We start from the raw sequence: 14,354 nt of genomic DNA on the forward strand, positions 1-14,354 counted from the left end.
ATCCGTCATCAGCTAGTGTGACCTTCAAGGCCTCGTCCTTCTGTGGGGCGAACTCTCCAGGCCTCTCAGCCAGGCAGTGACTTTCTAGGTCTATTTTAACTCACACCCTCTGCTGCCACTGTTTCCCCCTCATTCAGTATAAACGCCCGTTTTGGGTGGTATTGAAAGGTGTAAAATAAACAAACAAAACAAACTCCCATAATCCCCAACCAAAGGCCACTGGGACTTGGGATTAAACAATGCTGGGCTGGATGATCTGACTCAGTAGAAAGCCTCTACCAGAGGCTGTGGTAGAGCCCCTTCTCTGCATGCATGCAGAAGATCCCAGGTTCAATCCTCGCCTTGGTGAAACTTCGGAGAGCCGCTGCCAGTCAGTGTAGACAACCCTGAGCTTGACGGACCAAAGGCCTGACTAGGTCGAAGGCAGCTTCCTAAGTTCCTGTGCAGCTGAACTTTGATCGCCTTAGTTCACAAAACAAGCATGCTTGTGGTCAAGTCTTGCTAAAACATAACTCTCCCCCCCGTCCCCCTCCCCACTTGCCCCACCATTCCACCCCTTTGGACCTTCCCAGATGGAGAATTTTGAGTACAGCATCCAGCTGAACGACCGGGACTGGGCCGAATTCTGCTTGGCCTCTGAAGAATGCAGCCTGATCCAGCCCATCTTGGCCACAGCTGACGAACAGCTCCTCAGCAACCTTGAGGAAGGGGAGGCTGAAGACAGAAAGTCGGTCCGAGTGAGGGTGGGCCCCGCTTTAGCCCACAGAGCCCCTGGCAGACACCTGGTTGCAGGAGAGGTTTTGTCCGGCAGCGAGGACGAAACGGAGATGGGCTCTGTCAGCAGGTTCCTCTGCAGCCACAGCCAACTGGGCACGGCTTTTCCGCCGTCTTCTGGGACCCAGGAAGGTCAGATGTCTCATGTTGCTTTAAAGCCACCTGGAAGCCAGTCAAGATCTGCCAGAGGACATGAAGCTCTCTTTGCTGGGAAGGAGAAAGAATCGGAGATTGGAGGTCGTCGCATGAATCCTGACAGTTCCACATCCGTGGTCTCCACTGCTGTCCAGGAGGACAACGTCCCAGGGCAGGAGATATCAGAAAAACTTACTTGTGCTGGGCAGACGAACGTGGATACTTCAGAGGGGATGGAGAGTCCAGCAGAAGAAAACAGAAGTGGCCCCCTCTGCTTGGAGCTACAGCAGCCTCAAGATAAAGTCGTCTCCCGGGCAACCTCTGTCGACTTCCAGTTTCCAACATCCGTGGATTGCCTTGCAGCTCATGAGAATCCAGAAGCCCTGGAGTCTGAAGATCTAGCTGCATGTTTTCCATCTCCAGAGCCTGAAGGAGCTGAGCACCCAAAGAAGAGCACCAGGCCCCTTCAGGTCAATGTGATGGCACGGGTGACGCCATTCCAGGAACAGCCTTCTATATTTCAAGGGCATCCAGTTCCGGTTGTGAGAGTCTTGACTCCAGTTGTCCCACTGTCAGGGAGTTATGGGGAAGGCACCTTGGAAAAAGAGAGCCATGGGGAACATGATGTTGCACATCTCGAAGAAGAGGGGAGGGCAGACCCTAATGAAGACTTAAGCCATGACATCCTGAAAGCCGAGGGTCAACGTGCCCAAGTAATGAGTTCTGCCATCGGCGGTGGAGTAAATTTGCAACAGTTCCCAGGAGGACTGGAGAAATGTCCACGCCCAACATTAGCCGTTGATTCCAGATGTGACAGGGTGCTGGATAAACACAGAGGAACTGCTCCATTTCTGGGAGGAGCGGAGAAGGGTGATGTTGGAGAACCTTGCCACCATCTTGGAATGGCTGCAGCACCATCAGAAGAGGAATCTCACGGCCCGCCTCCTGGAAACCAGGGACCGGACTTCTTAGCAGAGTCTGTTCCTTGTTGTCTGGCACAGGAGGACTCCCCAGAAAGCAACTTAACCGCCCTGACCTCGCCAGAGATGTATGACTATTTTTCCTATGGTGACACCCAGCAGCAGGGAGGAAAGATGAGGGAAGGGATGGTGGAGGAAAGGCAAGGTCCAAACACTGACCCCGGAGTTCCTGAAATGTATGGGCCAGAAATGTATGAATATTTCTTTAATGAAATGGGTGAGGACTGGGCGAGAAAGGACAGCATGGATAAAGGCATAGAGCTGGAGGTGGTCAGCACTGCTGAACAGCGATCGATTCCACCTGGTGGCTCGGAACACCCCGATTCCGACACGGTAGACAGTGCAATGGCCATCTCTGTCCCGGAGGTGTACGAACACTTTTTCACCAACGGAGTCAAGGGCAAGAGGAACTGGAGGCGGATTTTGCTGAGCGTGCCAGCCTCCGAGGCGAGGAAGGTTGCGAGAGCTTTAAAATCCCTGGTCTGCAAACCAGCACGCCTCCTCCAGTCGCGTCCAACGAGCCAGGGGGCTCTGCTTCGGAGGGGATCCCAAGGGAGGCTAGTGAGCCTGTCTCCAGTACTGTTGAGAGAAAGCCAACCAAGACCGGGAGACCCAGGAATAGCTGTGATGGTACCACCAGGTACCATTTCCCCCCATTACATAGATTGCTTTGGGGTTCTTACTGCTTGCTACTCTGATCATTTAAAACAATTTCACAATTAAACATGCCAGTCATCCACACCCCTAGGAAGGGGAAAGAAGTGATAGCATCGCAAGGCCTTCAGTAGGGATGTGCATGAACCTCTTTGGAGGCCCTTTTATGGTTCGAACAGGTTCGAACATTGGCCGGCGTGAAGGTTCGATGGCGGCGGGGGGTCTGCCTTTAAACGTGGGGGAAGTATGCTGCTGGCCCAACGGACTTTTAGGAAGTAGAGCGCCAGCAGGGGAAACACGGTGTGTGTGTGTGTGTGCATCCTCCCCTGCCCTTAAAGTTATCCCACCCCTATCAAACCGGCCCCTGCTGGTTCCATGCACATCCCTACTCTGAGATGGTACCAATGGTCAAAATTTGTGGGCCTGGCTCATAGACTAAGGGGAGACATCAATTGGTTGGTGGGTGGGTGGGGTTGGGTTGGGTTGTGGAAGGAGCCATATGTTCCTGACAAAGAGAAAATTCCCCTCAAATGCCAGGCATTAAGACTGGCAAAGAGAGAGAAGATTACAGAGAAGGGAATCTAAGCAAGAAGCCAGGTCTGCCTTCCTCGGTGTTTCTCCACTACGCATTATTTGCATAACTAGGCCTTCTTGCCTTGGCAAGAAGTGGCTAATTACATCCGCCTTAGTTGATTGCCCAGCCCTAGATCAACGAAGAAACCATCCACAGCCTTAAGTCTTACAACACACCGCAGTGGTTAAAACCCTTGTAGCCGGCCTCTATGCTTGTTCACTCAGAAGTAAGCCCCACTGCATTTAGTGGGATTTACTGGTAAAGTAGGTGGCACAAAATTAGACTTGCGACCTTGAGTTTAGGGCTACCAACTCAGAATGACGCTATTCCTGGAAGGTCCCCCCCACCACCAGTGTTTGGTATGATATCAAGGCCTTAAAATCTCCAGACTTGCTTTGAAGGGTCACCTGGGCATTTTTCACACAAAGATTTTAGTTCGCATCCCCTCCGGAATGGAGAGGGTGCATTCACATATCAGCCAAATTTACCCCGAAATCCCTGCAAGCTATCCGGGAGCACGTCACTCGTAATTTGGGTTTTTCATTTCACTTTAGAGTGTAGCCTGATTTATATCCAGGGTTAAAAAACAAAAATCCACTTTTTGCATTGTTTTTTTTGGGCAACTTTGAACTCACAGTAAAGCCTCGCAGTAAAGCCTGCTGTGTGAAAAACACCCTGGGAGAGAGAGACCAATTCCTGGAGGCTTCAGGGCATTCCCAGAGGGCTAGTAACCTATTTGGAGAGAGCTCTAGTGACCCCAAAGGGAAATTGTGTCCTGCACATACTTTGGAGACATAAAGACACATAAGCAATGGTTCAGTGTTGCTCCTTGTGGAATCAAAACAATACACCACAACTATTCAGAAGCTGTTGCCAGCTCTGAACCTCACGACCAAGTGAGCCTTTTGCTGTTCTGTAGGAGGACGGTGCAAAGAGGGCACACAAAACAACAGACGTAGAATTGGAACTCATAATCCATAGGAGAGCGTTGCAATCACACCGCTAAGACACAGCATTTGTTTAAATACAGGTTCAACGGTGGGCAGCCAAGATGGGGAAGGGGTCTGGAAACCAAGTCCTATGATCAGGAATGAAGAAACGTTGGCTCAGTTTATCAGCCAGACAAAATATTTTATTCGTCAAACTGTGTTGGTGCATTTGTTCATCAGGGCACTTTCCAGATTAAACACTACCCCAGTGTCACTACGGATCTGCTGAGTATGCTTCCATACATCCCATGTTGTGACACCACAAGTCCCTGCGCTGACAGCAAGGTGCCGTTCACATTTCCGAAGCCGCCTTTTGGATTTTATCTTTCCGTTCCAGTGCTACAACCCGGCATGTGCATTGCAAAAAAGCCGCTGTATTTCCCCGTTGTCAGAGTTTGAGATTCTGGGGGTCGTTTTCAAGATGCTCCTGCCAAGCCAAAACATTTTACCCTTGTTGTAGCGTTTAATGTGGAAAGCGCCCAGGACTTTTTGCACTCATCAGGCATCATTTTTCGCCCATCACAGACTAGTAAAGGTAAAGTAAAGTTGTGCCCTCGAGTCGGTGTCGGTGCCCTGTGGTTATCTTTGGTAGAATACAGGAGGGGTTGACCATTGCCATCTCCCTCACAGTATGAGATGAGGCCTTTCGGCATCTTCCTATATCGCTGACTAGTAAGACTAGTGGATTTCTGCAGCCCTGACTATGAGGAATGGTTGAACAGAAGGAGCTGGGGAGGTTTAGACTAATGGGAGACACAGTTTCCATCTTCAGATACCCAGTCATGTAGGAGGAGCAAGCGGATTGCTTCTCTGTTGCCAACAACTCATGGAATTCGTTGTAAAACTTTTGAAATTTTGAAACAAAGAAGCAGATTTAGGCTGGGACATTAGGATGACTCTCCTGAATGCAAGGACAGTGGAACAGTCTGCCTCTTGCAGCAGTGGGCTTTCGTTTGCTGGAGCTTCTTCCCCCTGAAGACTAGAACCAGTGGAATGGCAAGGAAGCAGCAGATCTAGGCTAGACGTTTGGAAAAAGAGCTGCTTGACAGTGTTTTAGACATCACTGAAATCTGTTTTGTGGCTAGAGATGATGGGAATTGTAGTCCAATAACATCTACAGGGCCAGTTTTGCCCACCCCTGCAAAGACATATTTATTCACCCAAGCTTTTTAACTAGAGTTGCGGTTGTAAACTATATTAATGTTTTGATTTGTTTTGTGTTTGTTGTAAACTGCTCAGAGAAGTGAGTTTGGGACCGTGTACAAATGGCGCAGCGGGGAAATGCTTGACTAACAAGCAGAAGGTTGCCGGTTCAAATCCCCACTGCTACTATATTGGGCAGCAGCAATCTAGGAAGATGCTGAAAGGCATCATCTCACACTGTGCGGGAAGAGGCAATGGTAAAACCATCTTGTATTCTACCAAAAGAAAACCACAGGGTTCTGTGGGCACCAGGAGTTGAAATTGACTTGATGGCACACTTTACCTTTACAAATGAGAGAGAGAGAGATCTTGATTTGGGATGAGCAGATGCAGCCTCATTGCTTTTCAAGAGAGACACACACCTTGGTTCTTTTTCTTCTCCCTCCCCAGAGAGGCCCCTCCAGCTGGTTCTCACACACAGGGACATGTGCCTGGGGTTCGTGGCGTTGGCTTCATGGGCTGTCAAGACCTCCGATCTGCAGGCTCCGGATGCTTGGAAGATCGGTAAGACCTGGCCAGGGCTGCGTGGGAGGCAGAAAGCTCTGGGCGGATTTGGAGAGGGGGCAGATTTAAGCCTGGGTGATAGGGAAGGAATGTTAACATACTGGTTGTGTCCTGGGTCGCGGAGGAACCAGTGCTGGGAATTGTTTCTCTCTCTTGCTTTTTACTCTTTTAAAACTGCCTGTTTAAATGTTCTTCTAAACCAAGGGTTCCTTGAATCAAAATGAGCTGTACTTTACTCTTACTCCTGAAAAACACGGATCACAGAAAGCTGCCTTCTACTGAGTCAAACTCTGGGTCCCTCTAGCTCAGTATTGTCTGCTCTGACTGGAGGCAGTAGCTCTCCAGGCTTTCAGGCAGGGGCCTTTATCAGCCTTAGCTAGAGATGCTGCCCGCCCGGAATTGAACCTGAGATCTTATGCGTGCAAAGCAGATGCTCTACCAGTGAGCTGTGGGTCCCCTGATGAACATACAAAGCTGCCAAACTGAGTCTGAGCATTGGCCCCTCTAATTCAGTATTGTCTGTTCTGACTGGCAGCAGCTTTCCCGGGTTTCAGGAAGAGGTCTTTCCCAACTGGAGATGCTACCAAGGCTTGGAACCCGAGGCCATCTCTGTGCAAAGCATGTTCTGTTCCACTGGGCTAGGGTCCCTCCGTGAAAGTTTACAGTTTGTAAGAGTAAAAAAATCACCCGCTCTTGGACACCTTGCATTGCTGTGCAAGTCTCTGATCTGCCGAGTCACTGATTAGGACTAAAAAGGGAGTAAACCTTCAGAGAAGCAACTCCTACAGAGGCAGAACAGTGAAACTCCCCTGAGGTCAGTTGCTTCTCTGCCTTGGGAGGGTCCAAAAGGACCATTTTCACCTGACGCAGAGAAAGGACAAAGCAGTCTGCCCCTCAGCAGAGGCAGGCAGATTGGAAGCTGGACCCGCCACAACAATGAGCACGCTGGGACACAGCAGGCAGGCTCTTCTGGAGGTGGGTACTTGCAACACACAGGGGACTTTAAATTAGGAGTGTCTGCTCCACAGCCCACGAGCAGTTCTTTCAGGGCCCACCAGTCGGGAATGACTCATCTATCTGTCTGCCTACCTACTACTTCATTACAGCTTGCTGAGCCTTTCCACCTAACGCCAATGGTTTAATATTATCATTTATTCATCATAGTACACACACACACACACAAACACACCCCTCTATCCCACCTTTCTCAGGAGACCTGGTGGCTAACAACTCCAGAAATAAAACCATATCATTATAAAACAAGGAACAACGGCCAGCCGAGAAACCACAGGCAGAGGAGCAACCGGTGTTCATTCAGGAGTGCAGCTGAAAGGCATACGCTTCCCGCTTCCGTCCCTTTTTCTGCCGACCTGAACGCTCAGAGGGTGCCCCTTCAGTCAGCCGGAGGCAGGGGAGCCTCTTATCGCCCCATCTGCCCCAGCTCTGCACGCCCTCTGCGAGGCGAGGTCAGTCTCATTCTCACCACACCTTTTCCTCCCATATATTTCTTAACACCCACTGACAGGAGCTTTAATTGACACGCTGTCAAATCCTCCTCGAGCCAGCTTGGCGCGCACTGGGATCGCCCTGCCGGCCTGCTAATAAAGGTAGTCCAGGCCCACGGGCGGCCAGCCCTGTTCTTGGCCCGCCAGGGCTGCAACAGAGGGAGCCTAAACGAAAAGGAAACACCATGAAAACCCGCCCCTGCTGGGTCAGACCCAAAGTCCATCCTGCCGAGGAGGATCCTGTTTCCTCTGGGAAGATGCCACAAGCAGGGCCTGACGGGGGTGCCGTCCCCTCTGCTTTGTTGTACAGGCTAGTAGCCAGAGGTAGACTGCCTCTCTCCATGGAGGCTTCATTGAGCCCTCACGCTTCACAACGACTGATAGGTCCAGCCTTCCATGGATCTGCCTAACCCCCTTCTCCAACCATCCAAGCTAGTGGACATTGCCACGTCTTTTGGCTGCAAATCCGTGACAAGTGGTAGTTCATTATGAAGCGCTTCCTTTTGCCTGTGTCCTGAATTTATTGCTAGTAGTAGTTCCATGGGGGAGACCAATCTTCAGGCTGTTCCAGCTTCTAAAAATTAACTTGCATAGGAAGCTGCCTTATACAGAACCAGGCCACTGGTCCATCTAGCTCAGGATTGTCTATACTGACTGGCAGCAGCTTCTCCAAGGTTCCAAGCAGGAGTCTCTCCCAGGCCTTCCTGGAGATGCTGCCAGGGATTGAACCTGGGACCTTCTGCAGGCAAAGCAGATGCTCGAGATCCAAACTATGGCCCGGTGCCTTTAGACGCTGAGTCCATAGGAAACTGCCTTATACGGACCATTGGTCCGTCTAGCTCATTGTTATCTACACTGACTGGCAGAAGCTCTCCATGGTTTTGGCACAGGAGGCTTTCTCAGCAGAGCAGATGCTCTACCACTAAACAGGTTCCCTCTGTCTGGGGCTAAACTCAATACTTTCTGGTGTTTTTGCAAGACCTCAGCTCCTCTGCAAAAGAGTTCAAAATAAGCTTTGCAATACCTGAGCTTCCCAAAAGCTGAAGCAGAGCTTCTCCTTGCAAGAACCTGATGTAGGGCTGCTGTGTGCAGAATTCGTCTTCCAGAGAACTTCCACTTTGGTGTGTTGTTTTAAAACAAGTTTCTAGCCCTGATGGATGGAAAGAAATGCTTGGGGCGGGGGGAGTGACACGTGGGCAAATCCCAGGTGCCAGAACTGTTGCTGAATGCAAAATAATACACCATGAATGGTTCTTATTGCTAGAAACATTTATACACCACTTTTCAACAAACAAACAACAGTTTTCAAAAGGAATGAGAAGGTGGTTTCCTGCCCCATAGAGGCTGAGAATCTGAAAAGAAACACAAAGGATACAGCAGGAATAGCCAGTAGGGAGGGACGGCATGAGATGGACAGGGACAGCTGTTTCCTTCCTGCCAAACACGACACAGCTTTATCATTTATAAAGGTGCCTCTTGGCCCAGTTAATAGGGATCAAGTTGTGCAAACCGAGAACTCATGCAAAGTTACATAATGTGTGCAGGGCACAGGATTTTTGGAGAGGAAAAACACAGAGTCACAGCCACGGCCCAGCACTTTCACTAGTGGGGACCAGTGATGTGGCTGCAAATGCAGGTGCAATCCATGACAGCCCCCATGGATATGCCCACCCCCACAGCCAGAGAAGCTGAGAAGCCCCTGCACATCCCCCCCCACACTCCACTACACCCCTGGTGGGGACGGCCTCACTTCTTGTGGATGACATAACCGTGCGCCTGTCTAATCTCTGCCTGTGCTGTGGGTTGCGTCTCTTTCCTCAGTGCTCCTGGCAAACGTTGGCACCCTCTCCGCCATCCGCTATTCCCGAAGACAGGCCGTTGAAGACAGAAAACAGGGAACCTAAGGCAGAATGAGGGAACCCCACCCGGTTTCTGGTGGGCCATGCAGGACGGTTTGGAAAGCACGCCACGCTTTCCTCGGAGGCAGGGAACCAACTTGTGGGCACCCCCAGATTCCAGGACTTACTGGGGTCCCCCTGCTGTGAAAGGAGGCAGATCCGCCAGAAAGAAGACTTCTCCGGAAACAAGTGTGGTGGGTGCTACTCAACCAGGGTAGCATTTTTGAATGTGTAACTAGCTAGGCTGTGACCTATAGATGCAACAGCCAACAGGTCACTCTGGAAGTCCGTATGAAGTATGAAGTAGAAAAGATTCCGGTGGTGAGCTGTAGGGACAGTTTAAAAACAGAAACAAAAACCAAGAACCACCACCCCAAACTCTAGAAAGCAAATCATTAGGAGGACATTCTGACTGTACTGGGGTGGATTTCATGGAGGGAAGAGACAATTCAGAGGGGAGATGTATGCATATACCGACCGTTTCTAAATATTTAGGTGGATGTTTAAGATGATGTCTGAAGGGAAGGTGGGCCACTGTTTCTGCTGAGGACAGACGCAACGGCTTTTAAAAGAAAGGAAAGCACACTTTTACTCAGCAAGAAAGGAAATGTCATAGGAAGAATATAATATTAAAGGCCTGCAGGACCTAGGAAGCATTTAGCAATTCCCCACACAAGACAGATTTATTGCTCCTCTAGAGAAGCAGCTGCCAACATTTGAATTTGATAAATAAATAACTTCAACATGGGGATGTGTGTCTTTTTAACAGCAGTGTAGGCAGAGACGTTTGGGCTGAGTATCAGGACGCATAGCCTTGTTTTGCCACAAAGGAAAATAGGATTGAACAGTTCTGTGGGTTCCTTAGGAACATGACAGCAGTGTGTGGTTCTCTCTTACATGTATTTTGTTGAAGAGCTAACTTCTCTAACTGGAGTTACTAAGAGCATTTGTGTTAATAAACGACCTTGCTTGCTGTGTCGGCAAGAAGCCGCTACTGTAATGCAGCTACCTGACGAAGAAGAGTTCTGCATAACCCTAAGGTTTGCAAATTCCTGTATCGATGGAAGTTGAGCTAATAAAGGATACCACATCACTGGTTCTGCGCTGGTCAGTCCTAGGCTTTTGCTTGGAGGAAAGATTTACTCCGCTCGAATTGCCTTTGGAATTCTGCCCCTGATCCCTTCACCTCACAATGCATGCTTAGGAACGGAGGGAGCTGCCGTATACTGAGTCAGGCCACCAATCCATATGGCTCAATACTGTCTACCCTGACTGGCAGGGGCTCCCCAACATTTCAGGCAATGGATGAGGAGGGGAGGCAAGTCTCTTCTGAACCGGCTTGGTGCGTGACAAAGCGTCTGAATGCAGCTGCCTTTTAGCATCCTATAAATTCCTAATTAATTCACACCCATTAACGAGATCACTCCAAGAGGAACCGAAGCAAAGCGCTCCCTCTCCCTGCCCCCACATGTTGGAAGCAAGCTTGACCTTCTGAATCTCCTCTGGCTGGCCATGCCGCTGATGAGCACACGGGAGCCTTGCCCTAATTTAAAAGCAGGCCATATTTCCTCTACCAGAAATCAAAACAAGGGTTCTCCCAACGCTTGGCACAGCTTCAGTTTCTCTTTGCAAGCAGGCCCCCTGGGGGAAAGAAAGGTCTTGAATCTAACCCTTCACATGGGGAGGAGAAAATGAGAGAGGCGTTCCTGGAGATCTTATCCACTCCGTCTTCGGCTTGCGTGATCGCTGTTTTGTTCTCGACGCCGAGGTGGGTGAAATATTGATTTATTAGAGATGAGGCAGCAACTAACCATCGCCCAATCCAGATGGGCTCAGGAGAGACGGGGAACAAAGATTAGAAACTGCAGCCAGCAATGGGAGATAAGAAGCCAGAGGTTTCTGCTGGTCTTCTGGGAGTAGCAGAGTTCCAGTGGGAAGCCACTAAACTGGGTTTGTCTGGAAACATTCCCACGCAGCATTTGCTTCTTATCCTGACCTTTCCGAGTTGCCAGCCAGCTCTCGGTACTTGATCCAGAGTTTCAGGGCCTTAACTTCCTACTCGAGGTTTCCAGGAGAAAAGAATGACCTCCCAGAGGGAGGACATACCCTCCAACTGTCCTGATTGAGGGCCAGCAACTCTGGTGCCTGTCCCTATTGAAATTATAACAAGTTATAAATTTGTATATATGAAGATGCTGAAAGGCATCATCTCATACTTGTGGGAGGAGGCAATGGTCAACCCCTCCTGTATTCTACCAAAGACAACCACAGGGCTCTGTGGGCTCCACAAGTCTACACTGATTCGACGGCACACTTTACCTTTATAGCGCTTGAGCATTTGTATAGCGCTTGAGCATTCCTGTGCATTATGGGCTCATCAGCCTCCTCTTGCGGCTGAGAGACAGCGGTTTGCCTGAGGCCGCCTAGTGAGTTTGTGGCAGAGGTGAGGTTCAAAATGGGGACTTCCTAGAATTTCAGAGTCGGAAGGGAGCTTGAAGGTCCCCTCGTCCATCCCTCAGTGCAGACAACAGCTGCAGCATCCCTGACAGGTTGCCTCGAAAACCTCCAGCCATGCATGAGGCAGGCTGTTCCACCAACCAGCTCATGGAGTCAGGAAATTCCACCTCAAGACTAGCCTCAATCTGCGTCTTAATTTCAATGCATTAATCATAGTCCTCCCCTCAGGGGCCACAGAGAACAAGCCCGCTCCTCCTCCTACACACAGCCCTTCAGAGATTTGAAGACTGCTCTCATCTCTCATCTCTCTCATCTCTCCCTTTAGTCTCCTCCTCTCTGGGCTAAACATCCCCAGGGACTTCCATGCACAGCAGGTTTTACCACAAGTTTATGGGGAGGCTTTACTGTGAATTCGAACTTGAAGCCGTCCAAAAAACCCAACACAAATAGTGGAATTTTTTTTTTTTTACCCTGGATATAAATCAGGTTATATTATGATGCTTGCCATCTAATGGCACAGCAGGGAAGCAACCTGCCTAGAGAGCAGGAAGCTGTGGGTTTGAATCCCCACGGGTATGTTTCCCAGAATATGGGAAACTCCTCTATCAGGCAGCAGCGATCTAGGAAGGTGCTGAACAGCATCATCTCATACTGCGTGGGAGATGGCAATGGTCAACCCCTCCTGTATTCTACCAAGGAAACCACATTGCCTCCTCCCACACAGTACGAGATGATGCCTTTCAGCATCTCCCTATATCGCTGCTGCCCAATTAACAAAAACCCCAAATTGTGTGCGAAGAGCTCTGAGCTCGCAGGGACTTCGGGGGTAAATCTGGCCGATACGTGAATGCACCCCCTCCATTCCGGAGGAGATGCAAGCTAAAAGCCGGGTGTGAAAAACTTCCTGCCACCTGATGGAGCTTCCCTGCTAAGCTGTGCTTTTGAATCTGTAACCACTGGCAAGAGGACTTTCCCGGGCAACACCAGCAGTGACCTTGCGGCCCCCCCTTTACTTTGCAAGAAGCCTGCCAAGGCAAGTGAAACGGGCTGGCATTTAGAGGCGGCGACGACAGGGGCACCGAGTCGGCCTCTCTCTTTCCCCAGCATGCACCCTGCCCAGCATCGGATGGCGGGTTTCCTGCCAAGCCACTGAAAAAGTCAGACAGGTGCTCCTCTCTCTGTCACCATTGTCTCCAGGTTTCGGTCCGTCGCCGTCGGTGCCAGCTTCTCCCCAAAGTGCCCCTGAAACATAACGCCAAGCGCGGGCAGCCAGAATCCTTCCTGCCTGTGGCTTTGGGATGTCAGAGGCTGGAATTAATGTGGGTCACGTACCGCAAGCCTCGGGCAGGTGTCTGCAGGCTAAATCCACACCTCGCCCTGCAACGAGGCTCTGCGGATAGCTCAGAGCATGAGCTCTCTGGGGCCACACGATACAGCCACCTTGCTGAAGCCAGGCCCGTCTTGGTGTGCTCAGCGCCTGGAAGGGAGGGAGACCCACGTATGGGGCTGGGGCATCTGCTTAGCATGCACTAGTAGGTCATAGGAAGCTGCCATATACTGAGTCAGACCATCGGTCCATCTAGCTCAGTATTGTCTACACAGACTGGCAGCGGCCTCTCCAGTTCAGTCACCGGCAGCATATCCAGGCAGAGAAGTTTGGGAAAGTCAGCTGCCTGAAACCTTGGAGAGCCACTGCCGGTCCGTGCAGGCCATACTGAACCAAATGGACCCAGGGGCTGACTCGGCATGCGGCAGTTTTCTGTGTTCCTAGTAATCTTGTCAGTTGTCAGCCGTTAACAACAGCGCTGTTATTATCAATATTTATACACCCCATTTCAACAAAAAGAAAGTTACCAAAACAATTTACATAGCACAAAGAATGAGGAATAAACACTGATCTAACATACAAGTTGTTAAAGCGTGCCATTGAGTCGGTGTCTATTCTTGGCGCCCACAGAGCCCTGTGGTTGTCTTTGGTAGAATACAGGAGGGGTTGACCATTGCCTCCTCCCGCTCAGTGTGAGATGATGCCTTTCAGCATCTTCCTACACCGCTGCAGCCCGATAGAGGTATTTCCCATAGTCTGGGAAACAGACCAGCGGGGTTTCGAACTGACAACTTCTGGCTTTCTAGTCAAGATTTCCAGCTGCACCATTAGGTGGCTGCTACCAGGTGTTGGTAAGTGGCAATGGGAGAGGGATATGTGTTTGGCTTCCGGGCCTCCCCAAAGGGCATGTATCTGGCCACTCTGGGAAATGGGATGCACACGCACAGGGACCTAGGAAGCTGCCTGGTACCAAGTCAGACCCTTGGGGTCCATCCAGCTCAGTATTGCCTACACGGACTGGCAGCAGCTCTCCAAGGTCTCAGGCAGGAGTCTCTCCTAGCCCTACCAAGAGATGCCGCCCCAGACTGAACCTGGGACCTTCTGCGTGCAAAGCAGATGCTCTACCGCAGAGCTACAGACTTCCCCTGTATATGAAAGCTGCTTTTCTGTTGAGTCAGACCCTTGTCCCATCTAGCGCAGTATTGTCTACTCTGACTGGCAGTAGTTCTTCAAGGTTTCAGGCAGGAGTCTTTCCCAGCCCTACCTGGAGATGCTGCCAGGGAGTGGACCAGGGACCTTCTGCATGCAAAGCAGATGCTCTATCACTGAGCTATTTCTCCATCATCCCCACTTG

General features: G+C 50.4%; 1 protein-coding gene across 1 annotated transcript in view; it reads left to right on the forward strand.

Moving 5' to 3' along the window:
- Positions 1-10,309, forward strand: part of PERM1 (PPARGC1 and ESRR induced regulator, muscle 1) — a 72,391-nt gene extending 62,082 nt beyond the window's left edge. The window contains exons 6-8 of the mRNA XM_053280818.1: positions 573-2,529; positions 5,700-5,813; positions 9,140-10,309. Coding sequence (XP_053136793.1) covers positions 573-2,529; positions 5,700-5,813; positions 9,140-9,222 — 2,154 coding nt within the window. The 3' untranslated portion in view covers positions 9,223-10,309. The remainder of the gene's footprint in view (positions 1-572; positions 2,530-5,699; positions 5,814-9,139) is intronic.
- Positions 10,310-14,354: the final 4,045 nt, after the last annotated feature.

This window comes from Hemicordylus capensis, chromosome 16, assembly GCF_027244095.1.
Source record: "Hemicordylus capensis ecotype Gifberg chromosome 16, rHemCap1.1.pri, whole genome shotgun sequence".
NCBI classification, from domain to species: Eukaryota; Metazoa; Chordata; class Lepidosauria; order Squamata; family Cordylidae; genus Hemicordylus; species Hemicordylus capensis.